General features: G+C 41.7%; 2 protein-coding genes across 3 annotated transcripts; both read right to left on the bottom strand.

Moving 5' to 3' along the window:
- Positions 1-1017: 1017 nt before the first annotated feature.
- On the bottom strand, positions 1018-17266 carry LOC136684646 (RILP-like protein 1). 2 transcript variants are annotated; one of them, XM_066659229.1, is made up of 8 exons: positions 16737-17266; positions 14403-14553; positions 11850-11968; positions 10041-10283; positions 7442-7593; positions 6420-6521; positions 4862-4949; positions 2839-2976 (listed from the first exon to the last, which is right to left on the bottom strand). In XM_066659229.1, the coding sequence occupies exons 1-8, from the start codon at positions 17022-17024 to the stop codon at positions 2971-2973; spliced, it is 1149 nt and encodes a 382-aa protein (XP_066515326.1). In that variant the 5' UTR covers positions 17025-17266; the 3' UTR covers positions 2839-2970. The 2 variants fall into 2 exon arrangements, with proteins under 2 accessions (XP_066515325.1, XP_066515326.1); XM_066659228.1 differs by lacking the exon at positions 4862-4949 and having other exon boundaries at positions 1018-2976.
- A 5153-nt stretch (positions 17267-22419) lies between these two features.
- Positions 22420-24346, bottom strand: LOC136684649 (uncharacterized). The gene is made up of 4 exons (XM_066659230.1): positions 24227-24346; positions 23879-23940; positions 22656-23039; positions 22420-22558 (listed from the first exon to the last, which is right to left on the bottom strand). Exons 1-4 carry the CDS (start codon positions 24282-24284, stop codon positions 22550-22552), a joined length of 513 nt encoding a protein of 170 aa, XP_066515327.1. The 5' UTR covers positions 24285-24346; the 3' UTR covers positions 22420-22549.
- Positions 24347-24571: the final 225 nt, after the last annotated feature.

Below are 24571 nucleotides of genomic sequence, written 5' to 3'. Positions count from 1 at the left end.
AAAAGAGTCAGGACAGCTAAGATTCGGAGGTAGGGACAGACCCTTCAGGAGACCTATCAACCTGACCACAGCGATGCCTCAGGGAAGGGCCCCTGAACGCAGGTGGGACGGAGGTGGAGGAGGGAGAGAGGAAAGACCAAGAGACAGAGACAAAGATGCCTCCCCAGCACTAGACGGAGACTATGGGCGATGGCGTGAGCGGAGGCATGAATGGGAAAGAGGAAATGATCGAGGCACTAGGGATTACCCCAAAGACAGGAGGGACTCCAGGCGACACAGGGAAAGGAGCAGTGAGAGAGAATCAAACAGAGGAAAAGAAGAAAGAAGATATAGAGTCTCGTACAGGGATTCTGAAAGAAGATAGCTTAACCTACACTCATGCAAAAGATTAGACACCCCCTGGTCACGTTGCATGCTTTGTTGATTTTCAAAGTCTGGACCTTTTGCATACGATGCTTTTATGTTGTATTTTCCCCCAATATGTTCCCTTCATAATAGGAATGCTAATCTGTTTTCTGTAGAAGTTGTGTACGTAATTTACCATACAACCATTTGCTGAACTGATAGGAGCATTCACAAACCAAGAAACTTGTCCAGACGTCTAGACGTTGCTCTTAAATGATTAGGATAAAAGGAAATCTTGCTGTGTGAAATATGTTCGCATATATTAAAACAGTCAGGACATTCCTGTGGTGCACACTCTGGTAGTGTAAACTGGATTATTTAAAGGGCCCATTTGATGTAAAACCACTTTTTCTGTGTGTACTGCAATAAAACATTTGATACTGAGTACTTGAGTGGTGCTGTGGTCTAAGGGTTGGCCCTGTCCTCAGGGGATCTCTCATCCATCCGAGAGTGGGAGTCCTAGCGAGCACAATAACCCTTGCTCTCTTTGGTTGCGTAGGAGGGCCCATTCTCTCCTACTTTACACAAGCATGTTGCTAGCCAGCGTGGCCATCTGTTCTCTGATGTTGTGTATTTGGATTGTTAGCGTTCTCCTCCAAGTGTGTTGAGCTGTCCAGTGGAGCTGTGTTGGCTGCAATTCAAAAAGGGGCAGTAGCTGACTTCACATGTTTCAAATGAAGCTTGTGCTTGCTCTCACACTCGTCACACTCCCAAGTTGGTGGCGCTTTGTGTGGGACTGGGGATTAAAAAATGATGTTGCATGTAGAGTTTTCGTTTTAGTTCCAAAATGTACATTTCACTTCCCAATTCTCACAGAATGTATATTAAAGATTGAAGCAGTTTTTAATTGAAAATTCTATGATGCCACCAATACCAATATTTACATACAGTATAACTACCTATTCAGCCTGCAGCAATTTAGTGTGTTTGGCTCAGACCTGTTTATATACAGCGCTGTCAGTTAAGTACAGAGGCAAACTACGTAGTCTTAGGGGCACAGCCGGTTTATATTATGTAGACATGAAGTAAAAATGTTTTTTAGTACAGTTGGCCAGTTGATGGGCTTTTACCATTTTTGTACAATATTTAAATATTTGGGACTTCAGAAAAAAAAAAAAACATTTTATGTGCCCTTGCCTGTGATGAATAGAATATAGTGATATAAAGTCGATGGCTGTGAGGTGGTCAGCCATCAAGGCCAAAAATATGCCCTTGCAAAATAACCCCCTGTTTAATCTATATCTTTAATCTGATATTTTACACACAAAGTTTCATGTTGCAAGAACAAAAACAGCATGGCTTGAAGTGTGCTGTATAAAATACTTTAATGGGCAATGAGATGAAATGATGAAGCGTTCCCCTTTGCTTTGATACGCATCTTTCAAAGGGTATTTTCTCTTCTGTACGTATTTTGTTGTATAAAACGCACATGTCAAATCTTATAACCTTTTACAGCTACGCTGGCTACATGTTTCAAACACTGAATAAAAAACACAGGCAAGAATTCCAAGCTCACAAAAAAGCTTTAGTCAGTATATCTTGCCATAATTGAATTGCTGTTTTCATGCTTCAGCTGAACAACTCTGTTATTGCCAGTGAAAGCACCACTCAACTCGCAAGAATGCAGAAAAGCTGGAGAATGGTGCTTGCTGATGACTTTGAGAATCAACAATTTCACAAATAACTTTAAATATTTTCTACAGTGGAGCTCTGCAATAAAACTACTATACACATCTCCAACAAGAAAACTGTGCCATGACTTTTTCAGGCTTCAATTTATGCAGCATTTCAAATGTGGCAACTTGTGATTATTGTGCAAAATATCAACACTCTCCATGTGTTTCAAATGATAAAAAATGCCACACTCTTGGCAATGCACCATTTGACCATGGGCATACCAAAGGACAATAAAAAAACTCATTTATTTTAAGCTACTGGCAAATGACTTCTCACTAGGCATTGCCTCATTTAATCATTCAATTTGAATTTAAGTATGTAATAAAGTAATCCAAATGTAGTATGATAGCTACTCAAGGCACATCGACGTGACCTCCTTCCCTGACTTCCTCATCCCTTCTGATTTTAAATGTCTTCAAAAATGTTTGAAAGTCCTTCTATTCAAACTTTTCTACTTACAGTAACTCTGCGTTTTGGTATACCAAAATAAAATAGTTCTAACACAAGAAATACATAAAAGAAAACTAAAGATAAAGCCTGACATCCCAACCTCTTTGGGATAAGGCGTGGGTGGAAGTGTTGTTTTACCGTAACTAAGTTTAAGCTGCTCCGTATTTCTGTGTCCCTTTGTGAGTCCTTCCTTTATGCACTGATGGCAGGTTGCAGGGATGTGCAAGTTGACAATAATAGGGGGTGTAAGTGTGGCTTTGTCACATGGCGCAGGTTAGGGATTAGAGGGCCTTTGTGCTTGTCACTGTCCAACGTTACATGTGCTGTAAGGCCTCCTGGGCTTGCTCTGTGTAAACCTCATCATTGCTGGCCCACGAGCTGAAACTCTCTCCCAACTGGGCCCTCTGAGAGCTGCGCCTCTTGTCCCGGGAGAAGAAGCTAAACCTGCAAAGGAGAGAAGAGAGAGAGGGGCGGGGGGAGGAGGGAGGGAGGCATTACTGGTTTGCTTTTATTTATTAAAAAGTCTTGAAGAAACAATAGAAAAATTCATTATAATTTTAAGACGGGTGACAAAATAAAGGAAAAATGCAGAATATGTACCACCATGAGCTTTTAAAATAGAATTGTTTCTTGATTTCAGTGGAAATGAACAGGGAGAGATCCCTTAAAACACATTCTGTAACTTTTAAATCCGCAGAATATGATTACATCATTTACATCCATCATTTGACTACATTACGTTATTCCAAATCTCAGTAGGTCAGTGTCTGTGGTTTATCCACTGCCATTGTCTTTAAAATCCCTCCACCGGTAACTGTGAACGCAATGCTCTTGCTCACAATCTGATCCCACTTTGAATCGACATTGCCTGTCACCCGAGGACTAGTTTCTCTTTTGTTGTTTCTTACTCAGCACAATAATACACATGCATCACAGTCATGTGAATGTGCTTTCAATCACAACCTAAAAGCAAATCTAAGTTACTGGATTACTCATATTTAAAATCTAGGCAGTCACTGTGTATGAAGCTCCTGCCATTGATGTCTCAATATTGATTTTGCCCACTCACTTACATATTGCTTCTTGCCACCTTGATATAAACTGTGGACAAGAGGTCAATGTTGTTCAACCCATCTGTACCTGTCATGTTTCTCCATGCTTTTCTCACCGATGCATTTTACTTTAATTCGTCACCCATCAAAATAAATTCTGACGACCTGTTTCCAAGGTTAAGTTTAAATAGAACTATCAATTGTGTACATTTTGTTTCACACTCTTTCCATACAGCAGGTCTTCTATTTTTTAGCTGTCGTACATAAAGTCTGTACATTTGAGATTATTGTAATTATCACCGGTCCTTATTTGTCAAAGTTGTGTTCAGAGTACCCATATTTTAGACACTTCATGATACAACAGTTAATCTTTGGTACATCTCTAAAATGCTGCTTTGGTGGGTCATTGGAACATTAGATCTACTATAATATCAGAGATATCAGTGCAAGCAGAAAATAATGCTAATTTGCATTTTGGACATTCTCAAAATGTAATTTGTAAATGTGAGGTGGAATTAAAACACTAGCAAATTAAGATTTGTGCTTGCTTTCAAGCAGTTGCTGCCAAGTCATTAACAGAGGTCATCACTTATGGAATATATTTTGTTTAGATATTTATGTATAACTCTGGGTGAGGCCGTGTATTTTTATTTTCATGCAACTTTGATGAATAAGGGCCACTGGGGGCAGTCACACTGCACCATAAACCAAAAGTATCAAATATGGAGACTATGGATTGTGCCTTTACAAACTCTTACATACATATGCAGTACTGTGATAAAGTTGAGCTGGTGTTTCTGGTATTGTTATGTGGTTACACCAGTGAGCTCATGTGTAACACCCTAGCTCAACAAACATTCAGGCCATTCATTTCAACCACATCGGGAGACACATACAGTACAAGGTGCTAGTTTGCTGAGCTAATTATTGTTAGGGTTTTAAAAAAGGGTTTAAAACTCGGTGAGATAATGAGACTGTGTAAAAAAAAACACAATTGTTATGTCACAAGTGTTAGCATGTGAACAGACCTTGGAAGAGAAGGGAAAGGTGCTTTATTCTGACTGGCTGATTCTAATGACCTTTCTGCTGACCAGTCTAAGATGGCCCCACAATCAGCCAATCAGAATACTGTCTGGTTTGGGAGCAGCTCCAATGAGAGGTGAGCTGGGGTTGATCAGAGTGAGGAGCATGCAGCGCCAACACATGCAGGGCTAGGATAAAGTGTTAAGAGCGAAAAAGAAACACAGAGGTCAACCACCGAAATAAAAAGGTCGTACAAGGGAAATAAGTCGTCTGATTGGCTGTAAAGTGGGGTCATCTCGAATCAACCCAGCCGCCACCATCGGCATAATGGCTGTGAAAATCCTGTTACAGAGAGGCACAGACATGGAGAGTTGAGCAAAGAGGGAACACAGAAACCAAAAAGTAAGCTCCACTTTATCATGCCACACTTCCTAACTAGCGCTTTGTGGTTGAGGATGCGGACAACACCATTGTGGTACACCACATAGAAACGAGGCTTAATAATGACAATGCCTTAATTAATTCTAGTGACACAAGAATACAATAATGCCAAAGCATTGATAAAATACCATGTTGTGCCACAGAGCTCTTGGGGAAAAGACATATCTGAGGTTTAATATGAAGCTCAGAACACTGAGATATACCTTCTAACATGTGCATTATATTTTAGAAGACGCCTCCAGCTTTATCCATTGCCTCATTTATCAGAGCATTTTCACATCTCTCCAGCATTATCTGTACAGTACAAGGTTAGCAATTTCAAGGTAAATTTGGGTGGGATTGAACGGAGTTTAAATAAATAAATAACAATCCAAACAATACTGTCACTCACCCATAAGACTGCTGTTAGCCCATGGATGTAACACTTGTTAGCGTGGCTAACAAGGCCCCCAAAAACTCCAGTTTAGCCTGTAGATTTGAGTGACTCGACTGGAGAACACTTTACTTGGGGTAAAAATAGCTGACTGGTTAACAATGTTGCCCTTCATGTGGCAGACTATTGTTCATTTCTCGGCTCGGGCAGGAACAGCATGCTACACAAATAAAGGTCCTTGGACAAAACACGAAATGATGTGCTAGCTGACCTATGTAATGTGATTAAAATGATAAAAATGTATGACAAATACCATAGATCTTATTTTAAAACAATTCAGTTAAAGGCACTGTATACAATTCTGGAGAATGACTGTTGAAATTTGAAGTCAACAGTAGAACAAAAATACCCTTTCCTCCAGAAGCTCCACCAACAAAATCCATGTTATATAAATAATGTTTCTTCTCTGTCTGAGCCACTCTGTGTATTCCCATTTACAGAGCCAGTGCTATGTACGAACACCAGATTTTTTATTCAGCATGCAGACAGGCCCAGAGGGTATTCTCTGAATTTTACAAAAAAAGTGTGTTGGACAGAAATCATATACAGCACCTTTAAACCAGATTATTGTAATATAATTTTATAATATCCAGCTGGGTACTGAAAGTTGTTTAGGGAATCGAATTTTGTACAAAACTAAGAAGTATGGTGTTCTGGAAACATACTTTTTGAAGAATTACTAAGAGTTCACTGTTTTTTTTCCGCAGGTTAGTTTGTTTTTCATGTGTTCTTTGTGACACTGTAGATTAAAGCAGCACAGACAAAAAGAACTTGAGGGTGTATCCTTGTTAGCAGCAGATTTCACCACAGTCCAGCACAAAGAGTTTACTCTCGTTACATCACCTCACCTGTCCCAAGCAGTTTTCTGAGTGCAGTTGAGTATGTGTATGTATGTGTGGAAATGAGAGAAATATCTGACAGAACTTTGTAGTACGCACAAGCGCTTTATGCCAGACTCTGGCTGATTGGCTCTGGAGTGGGGTCTAAGCGTAGGGGAGGGGTCTGGAGTGGGTGGGCTTGCTTCATCTTCCTGTTCTTCGCTAGAAAAAGAGAACACAAGTGTAAGAATTGAAAATGGCCTTCTGTATTACACACTGTAGTACACACTGTGGTCAGTCAGCCAAGACATATTCGGTGTATAAAGATTTATGCTTTAATTTTGCAGAGAACTCTAGTGTAGCAAGGTTATATATGTATGTACATAGGCCTATAACTCAGATATCAGCGTTGAGCACCTGACTAAACAATGTCCTTATATCTGGAAAGTAGGACCATCCCGCATCTATCTGGGGGATGTCATCAGGCTGTTTTCCCAAACATACAAGATCAAGCTCATGTCTCTTTAAATGGGCACAAACCTATAAACCCAAAACCTAAAGCCACTATAACATATGGAATGAATATTTGGAATCACTGGTAAATTCTAACAAATATAAAATCAAATAGACAATTTCCCTGGACAACGCGCATGTGAATATGTCAATAACCACGAAAAGTTTTTTTTAAACCTAAGAGCAGGACTTCCCTATAAAAACACACCATGTTATTCATTACACGATTTTCCGTTCATTGTTCGACCTCACAAGTGACCTCCTATAATAAGACTTATTTTATATAATCCTTCTCTGGCATAAATCATTATACTTTAAACCCATTATACAGAACAAATAGCATACACACACTTGTCTTGGAAGTCTACCCGAGGAAAACTATAGAAATAAGATTATTTTTAAACATTTTAAAAAGCCCTCTCCTCTCACATAAAGGGCATGAATCAGTGAAATTCACCAAAACAGGGAGCCAACACAAAATTGTCCAAAGAAATAAAACACCTTGACAAATCCTGAAAAGTCACTTACGTATAATGCAGTGCAACATGAATTTGCTTTCAATTTCATGTAGAAAATACAATGGCATTTGTTAAAGCATTAGAGAACAGCTGTGTGGTGTAGTTACTAACCTTTTGTAATAAGCAATTTCTTCTTGCAGCATGAAGACTTTGGCCTTAAGTTCATTTCTCTCATGGAGGACATCTCGCAGCTCTTGGAGGGTAAAGCGTGGTCGGTTCGGATCTTTTGGGTCCAGTCCTGCCTCTTCATCACCCAGTGCCTCCTGATTAAATGAAAGAAGAGTCACAAATGCTTCTATGGACATAATTAATTCCATTTACTCTGTACTTGGGTTAACGTGTACAAATTGTTAAAACACTCACACACAAACACAATATAAAAAATTAAAACAAACAAAAAATAAACAAAAAACAACAACAACAAACACATCTGACCATATTGTGAGTCCAGGACACATTATAGTTCATAATCCGCACATTGTCAGTCTTCACTTTAGGAGAGTAAATGATTCATGTCTGCTTGTATGACCCACAAAACATTCTGTAATTAGAGCTACACATAAAGTGGGTGCTGACCTACATATCAAACAGTTTTTTCAATGCAAACCAACATATGCAGACATGCTATTTTCAGTCCATATCACAAACCACATACGGTTGTTAAAATCAAGATTACTACTCCCTTGATATTCTATATTTTTTTGCATGCACTGGATCAGAACCTCTTATATGCTTTAATTCTTTAGATCCAACTATTTAAAACCTTTTTCAGTTTTTTATTATTATTAACTAGAATTGTAAATTGAAGAGCTGACATATCAATATGAAATTAATTCAGACGATATTATCAGCTATCTGCTATCAGTTATCAGGTATCTTACCCTTACAATTGGCACTGGCCACAAAAAAAATGTATATTGGTTGATCCCTAACATTAATGCAGGCTGACTTCTATAAACACACCGCATCCACCGCACTGGCTTCAAACGACTGTGGAGGTAGCACCATCCTGGTAGCAATGCCCACACGCAAGATGCAGCATTAGTTTCAAACTGTGCAAACCCGGCAAACTAAAGCATTACCCATAGCAATATAGACTCTTCCTCCTCCTCATCCTCATATGCCTCATCTGCATCTTTAAGTTCCTCATGGATGCAAGGAACAAGGGGGAGGTGTCGCTCCCGTGCTGGTACAGGCTCAGGGAGTAATCTCTGAGCCAAGACAAGGACAAGAACCAAGTGACATTCTCTATTTTTGGTTCAGTGAAGTTGAACAACTGCTAGTGGTTTTATTGAATCTTTACTTAAATGAGCAATTTGAATATATTTTGTTATATAGACGCAAACACTTGAAAATATGTTGCCATTTTAAACTCCTTTGTGTGATAGTCTAACAAGTCTTTTTAAAAGTTTGCAACATCATGTAATCTGCAAAGGTAATACAACAGAAAACTGCAGAAAATTATTAATTGTACTTGATTGCAATAATAGTACTCAGCTGATACTGGGGTAAACTACCAAATTTATTGTTAGCTTTGTAAATGTTGGGGTAAACTATCCCTTTAAACTGCCTCTGGGTCAAGCTCCTGCTTTACTGGCTTGATATCCAGACTATGGCTATATTTATCTCCGAGCTCACCCTCAGCACTTCCATGACACACTGACTGAACTCACTGATTCAGTGTGGTCACATACACGTTAGCAGTCCTGATAATTGAGATCATCAGTATTGTCTTAAACACAGCTCCACAACCTGGAGCTGTGTGGCAGTGACTCTACCTGCAGCACCATGATGCCATCCAGATTTGGTATTTATAAAACAAATAAAAAATACATATGAATATAAAAAATATTTTGTGCTTGTTAAAAAGTCTTAAAACATTCATTTTCTGTAACTGCTTATCCAGTTCAGGGTCATGGTGCGTCCAGAGGCTACCTGGAATCACTGGGCGCAAGGCAGGAACACACCCTGGAGAGAGCACCAGTCCTTCACAGGCAACACACACACACACACACACTTTTGAGTCACCAATCCACCTACTAACATGTGTTTTTGGACTGTGGGAGGAAACCGGAGCACCTGGAGGAAACCCACGCTGACACAGGGAGAACACACCACACAGACAGTCATCCGGAGCGGGAATCGAACCCACAACCTCCAGGTCCCTGGAGCTGTGCGACTGTGACACTACCTACTGTGCCACCGTACCGCCTATAGTCTTCAAACAATTGCAGATTTTTACATGTATGTAGTTGCTTGAACAAATCTCAATGCATTTAATTTACAGGTAAAAAAAAGGGATCCTTTTTTATTTCCACAGAAAACAGCCTTTTAGCATTCATTGTGTTTGTGATGACATGGAAGTTCGAAGGGGTGTTTCAGCACATAATGTTCTTTAGATGTAAAGCACCTCATAGAATTGGCTTATAACTTACTTTCTCACACATATACATACTCACTCACAATTAGGAAAAGCCCCATTTAGATGCATCATATGAGAAGAACTGAAGAATTACCTACATATATCAGTCTTATAAAATAGAATTGTATTTGTACAATTTATAGAATTGTTTTAATGCTTTTAGAACATTAAAATTTGCAGTAGAATATGACTTTTTGGCCAACATGGGTGATTATACCAAGCATAGGCATCAGCATGTCATTATATCACCTCACTGCCTATCAGGCATTTTCAGTTTTTTGGTCTTACCTGTGCAGGTGATGGTGGTGTGGGTGGCTTCTCAGTCTCAGAGGTGGTCTGCTCGCACTGTAGTCGATCCCTTAGTCGAGCTATTTCTTGCCGGAGTGATCCCAGCTCCTGCTGCTGAGCCTGGGCATAAGCCTCTAGCTCTACTTTCTGTTCAATCAGAGCTTTACCTTGTGCCTCCACCACTGTGATCTTATGCCTCAGGTCATGGTTGATCTTCATCAGTCGGTTCTGCTGCTGCTGTAGCTGGGAACATAGTAGAGATTAAATGCCAGGTAACAAACAGACCTCAACTGTATCTGGGTCAGGCTGTTCAAATACTCCAGTGACTTTCAATGTAATGTCCATCAAATCTTTTGAATATGTCATTTAAGATTTGTAAATTACTATTGTTCTTTATTGTTGAAAAAATGTAGTATGTTATGTATGTACATACATCAGACTTTATAAAGTTTGCTCATTTATGTTTGAGAAAATGCAATGCTGATTTAGTAGTTCAGTTAAGGTGTGGCTCCATATATACAAACCAGCTCACCTCTGCTTCGCTATCAATGAACAAATTCATACTTAAAAACGTAATAAATCAAAGTCTGCCAGTTTCATCCTGGTATCTGTATTTCATTGAAACCAAATGATACAGTTGACCATCCTGTCATTTTAAGTGGAATTAGGCTACATTCACACAGCAGGTAAAAGAGGCCCAATCTGTTTCGTCATTTGTGACACAGATGTGTCTTTTTTGTGGCTGTGTGAACAGCACAAATCGCATTGAATCTGACTATTTAAAATTAGATTTGGGCCACTTTCATATGTGGTATTGAGATCTGATACATATCGGATCTGTGGTAATGTGGCTCTGTCTGCAGCGGTCAGATTGGATTTCATGTGACTATTACATCACTCCGGCTGTTGAGAATGATCTCCGGTCTGCACTTTGAGGTGTTTAGGACATGGAAACGGACTGGTCAAATCATTTTCGTTTTGTAAAATTATTGGGAAACGAAAAATTTGTGAAACTCCTTAATCCAGGTTCCTGACTCTCATTTATGACAAGACAAAACATGTGGATATTTGTATAAAGATTTTTTTTATAAAACAAACAAGAGAAAAGCTTATTTTTAGTCATTCTATATCAGTTTTATGTTGTTCATGTCGGTATGAAGCTGTATAAATAAGGATCATGGAAATATTAAACTCATGTCGGTGCTCGTCTAGTTCCCTTTGGAGACGATGTGTTCGTGAGAGACCCGGGAAATTTATAAACTTAGAATGAAAGAATCATCCATCACATTTTAATATTCTTTACAGTCTTTAATTAATACTCTGTCTTTAACACAGAGCTCACAAAGAAAATGGATGTTTTGTGATACAGGGCCGCACAGTCCGGTCCCATTCCTTCATTTCAAAAACGGAAGTGCTTTGTATGAAACAGACGGACATTTTCTTCTGGTCAGCGCCTGAAGCCTTGTCCTTCGCGCATGCGAGTCAGTTCAGGAGCGTGATCTGTTCAGACTGATGTCAGATATAGGTCACATTATACAGACTGTGTGAACAGCAGAACAAAAAAAATCAGATTTGGGCCACTTTTACTTGCTGTGTGAACGTAACCTTAGTGACCACAATTACCAGGGCACAATTAAAACAGAAGTCAAAGGGAAAGTAAATGTGTAGTAATGTGTTTTGTGGTAATAAACCACAAACCACCTGTTAGCATCTATGTAAGTGTTTTACCCATTTAAAATGTATGATCAAGTTGGTGATGTGTTGATGTAGGCTTTTGTAAATTTTAGATTTGTGAAAAAAGCCACTTACTGCTTCTATGTCTTCATTCTTTAGGGTCAGTTCTCGGTCCTTGGCACGGATTTCATCCCTCTGTTTATCTACTACTTCCTTTAACTTCTTCATCACCTGCCTTTCCCTTTCTGACATACCTGTAAACCAGATGGAGAAACACATACTGAATATAGTCTAGGGCGGCACGGTGGCGCAGCAGGTAGTGTCGCAGTCCAAAGACACAGCTCCAAAGACCTGGAGGTTGTGGGTTCGAGTCCTACTCCGAGTGACTGTGTGTGAGGAGTTGGTGTGTGTTCTCCCTGTGTTTGCGTGGGTCTCCTCCGGGTGCTCCGGTTTTGTCCCACAGTCCAAAAACACATGGTAGGTGGATTGGCGACTCAGGTGTCCGCAGGTGTGTGTCTGTTGCCCTGTGAAGGACTGGTGCCCCCTCCAGGGTGTATTCCTGCCTTGCGCCCAATGATTGCAGGTAGGCCCTGGACCCACCGCGACCCTGAACTAAGCAGTTACAGATAATGAATGAATGAATATAGTTTTTTACTGATAAAGGACATTTCAGGTTGTGTTTGTCCTGCTACACATGTTTTGATAACTCCAAAACATGCTGGTTAATTCTAAGTTGAAACAATGAAACAATCCCAGATTTTTCCCCACTGTTGGTTTCACTTTGTTTCAGCCTTTTGTGGTTCCTGCAGTGGACTGGAAAATGCTGTGCACCAAGGTATGACTGACACTCAAAGCAAAACAGTTCCTTTTTGAATGTCCCTGCTGTGGCTCTTAAAATAGATTTGTGTCTGTGAACCTCCAACACATATATACACACACGCACACTCAGCTGCTGACACAAAAATAACTTGCTGCTTCATAAACATTCATGGAGGAGTCATAAGTATGGAAGCAACATGTACTTCCAAAGTTTCACAATTATTTTACAGTAAGTTTGGTACTCGAATACTAATGTATTATTTGTGAACATCCTTCACACTTTATCATGCCATGTTCATAACCGTCCATTACACTGATCACTTACTAATCTATTTACATTACAATATATTTTCATGTTTAAATTCAGACAATGAATAACGCTTGCATTTGTTTAAAGTTACTTTTTACAAATCTGATTGCATTTCTACTGGCTATGACGTTCATGCATCAGATTCAATATATATACATTTTTATTACTATCTTTGTGATAATACAGAACAAAAAAATGATTCAAATATCTCATGAATCTGCAGCATCAGCTGTTCACATTCTATCTAATCATGACCACGCAGTTGCCCAAACAAATAATCCAAATGCTCATTCAAAGATGACATCCTAGAAACGACTCTGATATTCTCGTAAGCCATCATGACCAAAAAACAATACTATGAAACACTAATGTTATGTGGGTAAAGATGTTAGTTTTCTACATCTAAAAGCTTCCATCTTTAGTGCTTCCAAAGGTTTGGCCTATCATATAATTTTTTACATAACCTAATAATTATTTACATGATTTCTGGTGACTGGAAACATTTTATTTCATGTCTTTAGATCAGCAGTGACCTTGGCTGATGAGATTGGGCTCAGTTTGTGTAAACATGGAGACGGGCAATGGAGATATTTTAGATTCTGATTTAATCAGTCAGGTTGAGGGTGGACTGAGAGGGGCCTGTTCCGGTGGCCTTGAACCCAAGGCACGTGGGAGTACGGTCAGTACTGAGCTCTCTCTATGCTTCCCCACGCTGGCCTGCTCCTGCAGCAGGGTTTCCTGGCTGCCCTTCAGTTACGCAGAGAAGGACTCCTTTGTGTGGCACAGCTGAATGTTTTTGTCCATCTCTAAATGGCCACGAGAATGAGTATGTCAACGGCTGTGGGGATGACCGCATGTGTTCCCTTTGTCTTTGTCAAGAGGTGGTTTGCAGGGGTATAGCCGTGAGTGTGGCTAGAGTATAAGAGCCCACAACAGGTAATTTAGGAAATAGCTGATCCATGTGTTTGTAAACTTCCTTCCTGCTTTGGTCTCCTGCCTCCACTTATGCACAAAGAACTGACCATTGAAGTCACTATTCCTTCATTTTGCCCTTATGTTAGAGATACTTCTCTGATACAGAAACCTTAATTATTGGTTAATTTCTTTTCATATTTAATGAGCCACTCTCTGTTTGTAAATTTTCAAGTATTTTAGTAATACGCATATTTCATTAAATCTTGTTTGGAAACAAAAGGGTTAAAATCTTGAAAAGCCCAACAGAATATCATCTAATCATGAGCCTGTCATATGGCTTCTTCTGTTTATATGTGACCTACATTACTGAATATTAGTCATCATTTCCTGCTAGATTTGTTACAGACTCTAATATGTCTTTCTCCAATTTCTGAGCCTAATATGAATTATTACTAATATACAACATGTTAGAATCACTAAATAACTGCTTTGAATTTTGTTTGTAGGCTGTGTTCTCCCAAAAGTGAGGAAAGATAAACCGAAAAAAGTCCATAGAGATTAAGTATTTAAATCCTTATTCACAACACAGATGCAGTTGGCTGAGTAAAAGCGAGTCCCTTTAGGAAGGTCACATTATGTATTACCTTCCTGTCTCTGAATGTCCTCCTCTGTCATTGCACAGTCTTTGACCGACAGGTTGTTGAGGAGGGTCTTGTTCTCCTCTTGCAGCTGGGCAATCTGAGACAACAAATCCTGGGCTTCTCCTCTCCACACATCTTCTACCAACTCTAGTTCCTGTGATATCACACACACACACACACACACACAAACACAAGCAGTGATTACTCATTTAAACAATTTTAATTAAAGATTAAAATCTACCTTCCTGATATATATGGACGGTTTAGTCAGCAATTTGCATCTTCATTAATTCACTTACTGGTCATTTCTATACTGAGAAACACCTACTAATATTTGTATGCATTTGTCACTTATATCTGTTTATGGTTAAGTCCTTTCAAAGGCATCTTTGCTCATCTTTTTCCGATTCTGAATATTTTGGGGTCTTTAAAAAATCATGAATGCTTAGTTTTAAGGTTATAACTTCTGCAATTACATCTTTAAACGGTCCTTTATTTGAGTCTGAGAGATTTCAGTCGTCAATAAGGAGGTAGGAGCAGACATGTCTAATCACCTTAAAATATGACCAATTTAGGCTTGTGCTTTTACATCTGTATACAATAAAACTACATATTTTTAAAGTTAATCACAATTACCAGCATAACATTAGCTTAATCATGACAAGTGTAGTGACAGTGTAACATCATGGTCTTTCACTTGTTAAAAACTCCCAGTTTACTGCAGTAGCTCAATAGAAACCTTTCAAGATGTTATGACTGCCATAATCCTGCACTGATCCTCATTATGTCCAACAATAACAAGCTATTATCTGTTGACAGAATACACCATATGCCACACTAGTCTTATTACAGGCTTACTACTTGGACTAAAGAGGGTCCTATAACACACATTCTGTGTATTATTACTGACCATTGAACTACTGCTCATAAAAGCTGTAATGTGTGACCCTCTAACTCTGTAGGGTCGTTTCTGGCGAAGGGGCCCGAAAGACAGCTACGTGATGAAGTGTCGTATTCCCAACGACCCAGTTTGGACAGACTCACTTCCTGCCATGCACAGGAACTTCGCTCTGCTTTGCATTGTTCTGACCTCCGTAACACTCCCAAAAAAGCAACAACTCCTCAAATTAACTTGCAATTAATTTGTAAAATCATTCCTGAGATCACCACAACAGAGCTTGGTATTTTGACCTAAATCTATCAGGAACTGAGATCCCTTTTACCCTTTTAGAACTGCAGCCGAATCTCTTAGCACATCCACCAAGTTTTTACGGCTCTACTCCTAGTATTTTTTAAGAAGAACTTGAATATATCTCAAGTATGATGTGTGTATTCAATAACCAAGCGGCTGGTGTGCTATCACTAACAGAAAACAAACAGTGACCGGATGCTTGCCTAATACTTTTCAACTTAAGTCTTGGTGGTTACTCACCTGTTGCCCATTTTATTAAAGGGTGATAAGAAATTTATGACCTATCATATTGTAATATTTATAAACCCTTTAAAAGTATCGCTTTATAGCAAAATGTTACAAAAAGTTGATTTGTTTTTAGGAACTTAAATGCAGCAGATTTTTATTAAAATCATAAAGTGTACAAATGTAATGTAAAATCTAATGTATTAAAGTGGCTTAGGTGTCTCTCTACACCTTCACTTTCATTCAGTAAACATGGATACATGAATATGCAATTAGATCCCACCTCTACGTCCAACCACCCGTCCACCACTCTCCTGCAGACTGAAAGCCCCACCCTGTAAACTGATGAGATGGTTTCCTCAGGTTTATGTCGTCAGAAATAGTGAATGTATGGATTCTCCTGTTTAAATCTGTATTTGTACACTGCAGTTTTAAAGCTGACATGATCGGCCATGTTACTGACTGCTTATTTCACTCAGGGTACATCTTAAAGCTTATAAACAACAGCACTTAATAATTACATTTTCCTATTTCCATTTACCGAGGCAAAATTTGATGTAATTCTCTGAGTATTTTGAATAATAACAACAGTTAGCAACCGTTATACTTTTATTTACATACAGGTGTATTTGTGATATATTTGGCTAATATTTCGAATCAATTCCATGTAATAAAGTAGAAATGTAAAGTCCCTTTGTCAGTATTTTCGACTTTAATTGTATTCATGGGGACGATGTGAAGAGAATTGTTATTTTACTCAGTTGGGTAAAGTGTCAGTTAAACAATACTGTGTAATTTTAGATAATGACTTCCCTACAGAACTGTAATAACTTATTTTATACCCAGTAACTCTGAGCTCAGGAGCTTTGGCTCCAAATCTAAAGCGAAATCCTTAGATCTCTCTATAACTAGCTGAGCACCTTTTTGTGTTTCTTCTCCTTCTCGAGGCGGTCTAATCGCTCCAGCCGGAGTTTATCCAGCTCAAGTCGCAGTTCCTCCGTCTCCGGGCTGATGCTGTTGCGGCTGATGAGCACCTCCAAGATCTCTAGGACCCGCACCACTTTAGGCATGAGGCGGGAGAGCGCCTCGCAGCCGTACTGATCAATAATACGCTCAAACTCCTGCCCCACCACCGCCGCCATGTCGTACACGTCCATCACCGTCAGGTCCGCCACGTTCTTGTCCAGCGCCGAGCCGAAGTCTTCCATATCGGACACTAACTCGGTTTTAACGAGAAACGATAACGACAGCGGCCGCCACCCGCCGCTTAACTCACTCTTTCTCGGATTACTAGACCCAAACTTTACTCTACCGCCTTACAACCGTCCGGTAAAGTCGTTCACACACCCTGTAATATCATTAGCTCGGGTGTAACGGGCCTGACGGCGGTAAAAAGCGCTAACTGTATCGGAAAGGGAGTCTGTCCCATTGCCGTCCTGCTTCTCCTCCACAGGCTTGGGTATTTGGTCAAACAGCTGCGCCGCACTGCGCATGTGCGACTCAATGACAGTAGGCGGCGCTAAAGGACACTCAAACTGACCACTGTTTAAAGATGTAATAAGTCATTTACTACTAAAAATTAGTTTAGAAAAAAACAACAGTAAGAAGTATTATTTTATTTTTTACATTTTTTACCGTTACCTTTTTTGTATAAAGGGCACCTAATATAGAATGAAGAATCAAATTGTTTTGCAGTCCCTGACCGGTCCAGTTTATGCTCCATAGAGGGGGTCACCTTCAATGAGAAATAGGCTTAGTATGGAATCTTTCATACATCTAGACAACTAGGTGTCAGCTGTTTTATATCATGAAAATATATATATTTGCAGGCTTATATGGAGTAATAAATATTTTAAAATTTAAGATGTCCATCTCAGCCCACCATAGACACACCTTTGTGTAGCAACCTCTATAGATAACTTAATATTTTGGCTAATTGTTCCCTTAAATTTCATTAACATGTTTATTAATATAAATAAACAGAGTCAACATCTATATGCTGACACATATCACTAGTAGTTTTACTTTGTTTTTATTTTTAGCTATGTTAAATTATCCTTCTTGTCTCTGTAGTTTTCTACTGCAATATGCAAAAAGTAATACGTAAAACGCTTCTATATGGATATATAAATAATTGTAAATATTATTTAAAATATTACAGTTCCACTGAGTTCCAAATCGCGTTATGAGTCCTCCTTTTCAAAGTCTGCACTTTGGTGATATCAACAAGTGCAGAAGACCCCAAGCATATTTGATTTGGGACAGGCTCATGATGAGCAGGCTGTTGTGAATTCATCCATTGTGAATTCATTCAACCGCTTATCCAGTTCAGGGTCATGGTGGGCCCAGAGCCTAGGCATGAATACACAGGGCAACACACACACATTCACTCACACACTCACACCTATGGACACTTTTGAGTCACCAATCCACCTACCAACGTGTGTTGTTGGACTGTGGAGCACTCGGAGGAAACCCATGCAGACACAGGGAGAACACACCAAACTCCTCACCTTGGAGCTGTGTGACTGCGACACTACCTGCTGCACCACCGTGCCACCCCAGTTGTGAATCATTCACAGCTATTTTTAGATGCAAAGTTGGTTGATAGTCATTTATTCACATACATTTAGGAACTGTTTCTCAATGGGATGCTAATTATTTGACTGCATCATGACCTAAGTTGTGTATCTATAGTCTCTCGTTTCAAATTACGTAAAGTATGCTACTTCATGACAACACAAAAATAGTTTTAAAACAATTGTTTTAATTGTTTTTAAAAGCCAGGTTCCGTATTCAACTTCTATGGAATGTAATTTTTATTTAGGCATATACACGTTCAAAGAACACAGGAAAAGAAGAGCATATCCAGCGAATATATATTATTCAACACTATAGGTGTCAGGAACGAAGGACGGACTGATGGAGCGGACGCATTCGCTAAAGCACAGATAACGTTTAATTTACAAAAGAACAACAAACAGAGAGCTTAACATAACAAGATGACTAACAGATAGCTAACAGAGGCATGGATAAAGGAACCAAACGAACAGAAGAGGAGTAAAGACAAACTAGAGATACGGACAGACTGGAAGACAAACTAGAGATACGGACAGACTGGATAACACAACTGACTAAACACGATACAGAGAACAATAGAACAATGACCAACAAACAGGAAGTGCAGGAAAGGGACTTAAATACAAGACACTGACGAGACGCACCTGAGACAGATAACGAGGAGGACGGGTTAACAGATGACACGGACGAGGAGGCGGAACAGAGGCGGGACGAGGGCGGAGACAAGGACATAAACAAAACAGAGCCATGTGCAAATAAAGCACATGGCGGGGACAACAGACTGACAGGACGAAGGCGTGACAGATGCCCCCCCCAAGAACGCGCAACTCCCGGGCGCGTACTCCTAAACCCCCCAGGAGCTGGCACAGGAGAGGGCACGGAAAACAAGACAGGACAACAAACCAACGAGTGACAGGACTCAGGACAATACGGGAACAGACACTAGAGCTGGGGACACAACAGAACCGAATATACGAGACGGGACATGGGACATGACAGGAGACTGACAAAGGGGGGCAACAAGAGACGAGAACGGACTGGACAGGACAGGAGTGGACACATGGGAATTGACAGGAGACTGGACTGGAGACAAGACAGGGGACTGAATGTGGGACGGATACGGAGACTGGACACGTTTGGGGACAGAAGACTGGACATGGACAGGTGACAGAACAGGGGACTGGAATGGAGACGGGACTGATGACAGGACTGGGTGCTGGGAATGGACGGGAGCAGAGACTGGTGACGAGACAGGGGATTGAAACGGGGACTGGACATGAGACAGGACAGAGGGTTGGAACGGGGACTGGACAGGAGACGAGACTTGAGACTGGACAGGGGATTGAAACAGAGACTGGACTGGAGACAAGACGGGTGACTGGACATTGGACAGATACGGAGACTGGACATGACTAACAGGGGACTGAACATGAGACAAGACAGGGGTTTGAAACAGAGACTGAACAGGGCTGACAGGGGACTGGACATGAGGCAGGACAGAGGGTTGAAACGTAGACTGAACAGGGCTGACAGGGGACTGGACTGGACTTGGCAGGGGAACAGGTACAAAAACATTTACAGGGACTGACACAAACACAGTGACCGGGACCGGGACAGAGACAAAGGCTGACATGGGCACAGGGATAAGGACAGAGACAGGAACCAAGACAGGGACAGACAAGGGAACCAACATAACAGGGGGGTGCCCAGGACTGGCTAATGTCTGTGTGGCAGTCTGAGGAACCAGCCTGGGCACAGTTCTGGGGATCGGTCCTGAAGTCCTTGTCCCTGTACCCGTGTCTGCCTTTGTGTCTGTCCCGGTCCCGGTCACTGTGTTGGTGTCAGTCCCTGTAAATGTTCTTGTACCTGTTCCCCTTTATCCTGTGTTTTGTTGGTCACGGTATTGAGTCTGTCCGTCTGTCTCTAGAGTTTCCCCGTTTCTTCTCCTTTTTCGTCGTGTCGCTTTTCGTCCGTCTGTCCTGTTCTCCCTGTCCAGTTTCCTTTGTTTTATTTAGCTTGTTTGGCTCCTTGTTTGTTTGTGTCCTGTTTGAGTATCGTTGTTTTGTTTATATTAAATTATCCTGTGTTTTAGCGAATGCGTCCGCCTCCCTCAATTCGCCCCTCGTTCCTGACAGAATGTACGACCCACAGGACGCAGCTAGCACAGAAAATACGTTTAATAGGGCTGTGGAATGGAGTAGCCGGCTCCGACAGATACATGCCACAGTGGCTCAGCGCCTTCGGGAGGAGTCGATTCATGAGTCGAGTGATTGCTCCAGCGCGAGTCGTAGGAGTCGGCGAAAGAACCGTGCTGGAGTTTCCCCCTCGCTGGAGGATTACCCCCTCAGGTCCGGGGAAATTTTTGGGGGGGCGTTAAGGGTAGGGGCTGTTAGCCTCACCTCCGTAGTTCCGAGGTCTGAGGCTAACAGGGGCGCACCTCGAGGGGATCTAATGGGTGCGCCTATGAAACCCCCTAAACCCTTTACAGCTCCAGCGCGAGCCCGGCGAGCAGCACGAACTCCTGTCCTTGTAAAAGCGGCGCCAACGGCAGCGCCTGTCTTCATTAACGCGGCGCCTCCAGCCGCGCCTGTCCTCGAGAGCGCGGCGCGCGCCTCTCCTGTCTCCGAGGACGACGTCGCTGCAGGTTCCCCTGCCTCCGAGGACGACGTCGCTGCAGGTTCCCCTGCCTCCGAGGACGACGTCGCTGCAGGTTCCCCTGCCTCCGAGGACGACGTCGCTGCAGGTTCCCCTGCCTCCGAGGACGACGTCGCTGCAGGTTCCCCTGCCTCCGAGGACGACGTCGCTGCAGGTTCCCCTGCCTCCGAGGACGACGTCGCTGCAGGTTCCCCTGCCTCCGAGGACGGCGGCACCCGCCGCTCCTGTCCCGTTGATGGCGGCACCCGCCGCTCCTGTCCCGTTGATGGCGGCACCCGCCGCTCCAGTCCCCGTGATGGCGGCACCCGCCGCTCCAGTCCCCGTGATGGCGGCACCCGCCGCTCCAGTCCCCGTGATGGCGGCACCCGCCGCTCCAGTCCCCGTGATGGCGGCACCCGCCGCTCCAGTCCCCGTGATGGCGGCACCCGCCGCTCCTGTGTCCGTGACGGCGGCGCCCGCCGCTCCTGTGTCCGTGACGGCGGCGCCCGCCGCTCCTGTTTCCGTGACTGTGGCGGCGCCCGCCGCTCCTGTCCCCGTGACTGTGGCGGCGCCCGCCGCTCCTGTCCCCGTGACTGTGGCTACGGCCGCTCCTGTCCCCGTGACTGTGGCTACGGCCGCTCCTGTCCCCGTGACTGTGGCTACGGCCGCTCCTGTCCCCGTGACTGTGGCTACGGCCTCTCCTGTCCCCGTGACTGTGGCTACGGCCTCTCCTGTCCCCGTGACTGTGGCTACGGCCTCCCCTGTCCATGTCCGTAGGTCGGCCCGAAGGACTTCAGGGCCGATCCCCAGAACTGTGCCCAGGCTGGTTCCTCAGACTACCCCACAGACATTAGCCAGTCCTGGGCACCCCCCTGTTATTTTGGTTCCCTTGTCTGTCCCTGTCCTGGTTCCCGTCTCTGTCCTTGTCCCTGTACCCGTGTCTGCCTTTGTGTCTGTCCCGGTCCCGGTCACTGTGTTGGTGTCAGTCCCTGTAAATGTTCTTGTACCTGTTCCCCTTTATCCTGTGTTTTGTTGGTCACGGTATTGAGTCTGTCCGTCTGTCTCTAGAGTTTCCCCGTTTCTTCTCCTTTTTCGTCGTGTCGCTTTTCGTCCGTCTGTCCTGTTCTCCCTGTCCAGTTTCCTTTGTTTTATTTAGCTTGTTTGGCTCCTTGTTTGTTTGTGTCCTGTTTGAGTATCGTTGTTTTGTTTATATTAAATTATCCTGTGTTTTAGCGAATGCGTCCGCCTCCCTCAATTCGCCCCTCGTTCCTGACAATAGGTACTGTAACTGACAAATCACAATCAAAAATAGCCCAATGATACAGCAAAAGAGTGCATTAATATAAAATTATTTTAAAATATTAAAAAATATTTACAAAATATTAATATCTGATACAACAAAAAAATATATGCACTGTTGGCCTTCTCCAATTTTGTGGATAGTGTAATGAAGCATGACATCTATGATGAAACAGTACAAAAGATGTTGAAAATGCATACTGTCCACTTCTCTAAGGTTTCACCTAAACTGTAAAAGGGTGAGAAAATAAATGAATCAATGACAGGCTTCAACACAAGTGCAAACAAACATCAGAAGTGAAGCAGGTGCATGAAGAGACACTTACTGCATTTTTAAGGAGGGTGCCTGATTTTTGAAAGATGGACCTTTTAGAGGATGTGCTTTTAGGAGGCACTGGTTTTGGAGGCTCTGGCATAGGAGGCTCTGGCATAGGAGGCTCTGGCAATGGTAGGTCAGGTAGAGGAGGTAGAGGTAGATCAGGCAATGGAAATTGAGGCAGTGGATATTCAGGAAGTAGAAATTCAGGCAGTGGAGGATCTGGCAGTGGAAGTTCAGGCATATCCGGAGGTAAGACACTGAAAAACCCATCAATGTTTCTCTCCACAGGCTGATCCAGAGGCACTCCAGCCATCTCATAGTGTTTTTTCCTGAGCTCCCCCAGCCGCTGACGCTCATTGGACAATTGAGACTCCAGCTCCAGCACTCGTACCTGTAAAAAGATGATAAGTGCCAGAGATTATGTTAATCCTGACAGAAAAAGACAAAAGATATTCATTCATTATCTGTAACCGCTTATCCAATTCAGGGTCGTGGTGGGTCCAGAGCCTACCTGGAATCATTGGGCGCAAGGCGAGAATATACCCTGGAGGGGGCGCCAGTCCTTCACAGGGCAACACAGACACACACACACATTCACTCACACACTCACACCTACAGACACTTTTGAGTCGCCAATCCACCTGTGTGTGTTTTTGGACTGTGGGAGGAAACCGGAGCACCCGGAGGAAACCCACGCGGAAAGAACCATTTTCACTTGGTTCTTTTTTTTAACATATTAAATTTTATTTCTCTGCATTTGTTGCCTTTATTTTGCCCCATTTAAACATATCTTTCTCTCTCACACAGCTGTGACTGGAGAGACTCAGACGAAGTGCCTGCTATTTATGTACGACACAGCACAAAATCACAATGACTTCGATTTATCCCATTTTTTCAGACTTAGGCAGCCAAAAAAACTGACTAGTTTGTTTCATTTCACATTTTGTGGGATGGTAGTGGGCTCCAGATCCCCACAAAAATGTGCTAATGTACTGAAAAGTGATTTTCTCCTAAAATGTCACCTTTAAGGTCTTAGGGCCATTAAAAAACCCAACCAGCCCATTTATAATGTGGGATGTTTTTATAATAAATGGACAAATATTATTGATAAAAAATAACACAAAGAGTTTATATTTCTCTTATAGATTCCCTGCTTAAAGAGACAATTTTATTATTTATTATTTATCTAAGGTTTTGTTAAAAAGAAATAAAAAGAAATACTGAATTTACCTGAGAGTCCATCTCTTCTGTCTTCAGCTTGACCAATGAAAGGCCTGAGAAATCCATGGGGTCTGTGGAGTGGCATTACATAGGGTCATAATAAATGACTTAAATCAATTGCCATCAGAAACAAATGAGGTAATGTTGCCTTAATATTAATAGACTTTGCTTAAGATCAATAAAATCAATTGCAAGTTATTTAAATGAATGCTTGACTACTATTTAGTGCTCAAATTGTAAGTTTGAAAAAGTTTCCAGGCCTTATTTACAGGAAACACTGTACTAATAACTTCCACTTTCAGTGATTAAATAATCATGATCGATTTGTATGTACTTTGAACAAATAAACATACTCACTTTTATCATTAATCTGCATTTGTCCGGTCTTGGTTGAAGTGACGACCACTGCGGCCATGTCATTTACATGACGTGAGGCCTGCTGCAGTGTGTGAAGTTTCTTATTGCTACGGTCAGCTTTAACCTGCAGAAAAAAAGATTAAAGGACAATATAAATACAGACACATTTTTAAGGATTCCTAAACAAGCTGTTAATGAATGTAAAATATAAGATCACAGTTTCAAAGATGCCACTGAAGAACCATTTTGATTCACAAAGTATTAAAATCTTAGCAAACAATATTGATTAACCTGATTATTTATCATGTGTACATTTTTTCATTCATTCATTATCTGTAACCCTTA

Source organism: Hoplias malabaricus, unplaced genomic scaffold, assembly GCF_029633855.1.
Source record: "Hoplias malabaricus isolate fHopMal1 unplaced genomic scaffold, fHopMal1.hap1 scaffold_405, whole genome shotgun sequence".
Classification (NCBI taxonomy): domain Eukaryota; kingdom Metazoa; phylum Chordata; class Actinopteri; order Characiformes; family Erythrinidae; genus Hoplias; species Hoplias malabaricus.
This window is presented reverse-complemented; position numbering and strand designations above follow the sequence as displayed.

What these genes read in the sequence shown, in the direction of transcription:
- LOC136684646 (XM_066659228.1), bottom strand. Translation starts at nt 17,024, where the DNA reads ATGGAAGACTTCGGCTCGGCGCTGGACAAGAACGTGGCGGACCTGACG. An exon ending in AGAATGAAGACATAGAAGCA is followed by an intron (nt 10,284 to 11,849) that starts GTAAGTGGCTTT and finishes CTATGTTCCCAG; the next exon opens with CTACAGCAGCAGCAGAACCG. An exon ending in GAAATTGCTTATTACAAAAG is followed by an intron (nt 6,522 to 7,441) that starts GTTAGTAACTAC and finishes CTCTTTTTCTAG; the next exon opens with CGAAGAACAGGAAGATGAAG.
- LOC136684649 (XM_066659230.1), bottom strand. Translation starts at nt 24,284, where the DNA reads ATGGCCGCAGTGGTCGTCACTTCAACCAAGACCGGACAAATGCAGATT. An exon ending in AATGCAGATTAATGATAAAA is followed by an intron (nt 23,941 to 24,226) that starts GTGAGTATGTTT and finishes GCCACTCCACAG; the next exon opens with ACCCCATGGATTTCTCAGGC. An exon ending in CAGAAGAGATGGACTCTCAG is followed by an intron (nt 23,040 to 23,878) that starts GTAAATTCAGTA and finishes ATCTTTTTACAG; the next exon opens with GTACGAGTGCTGGAGCTGGA.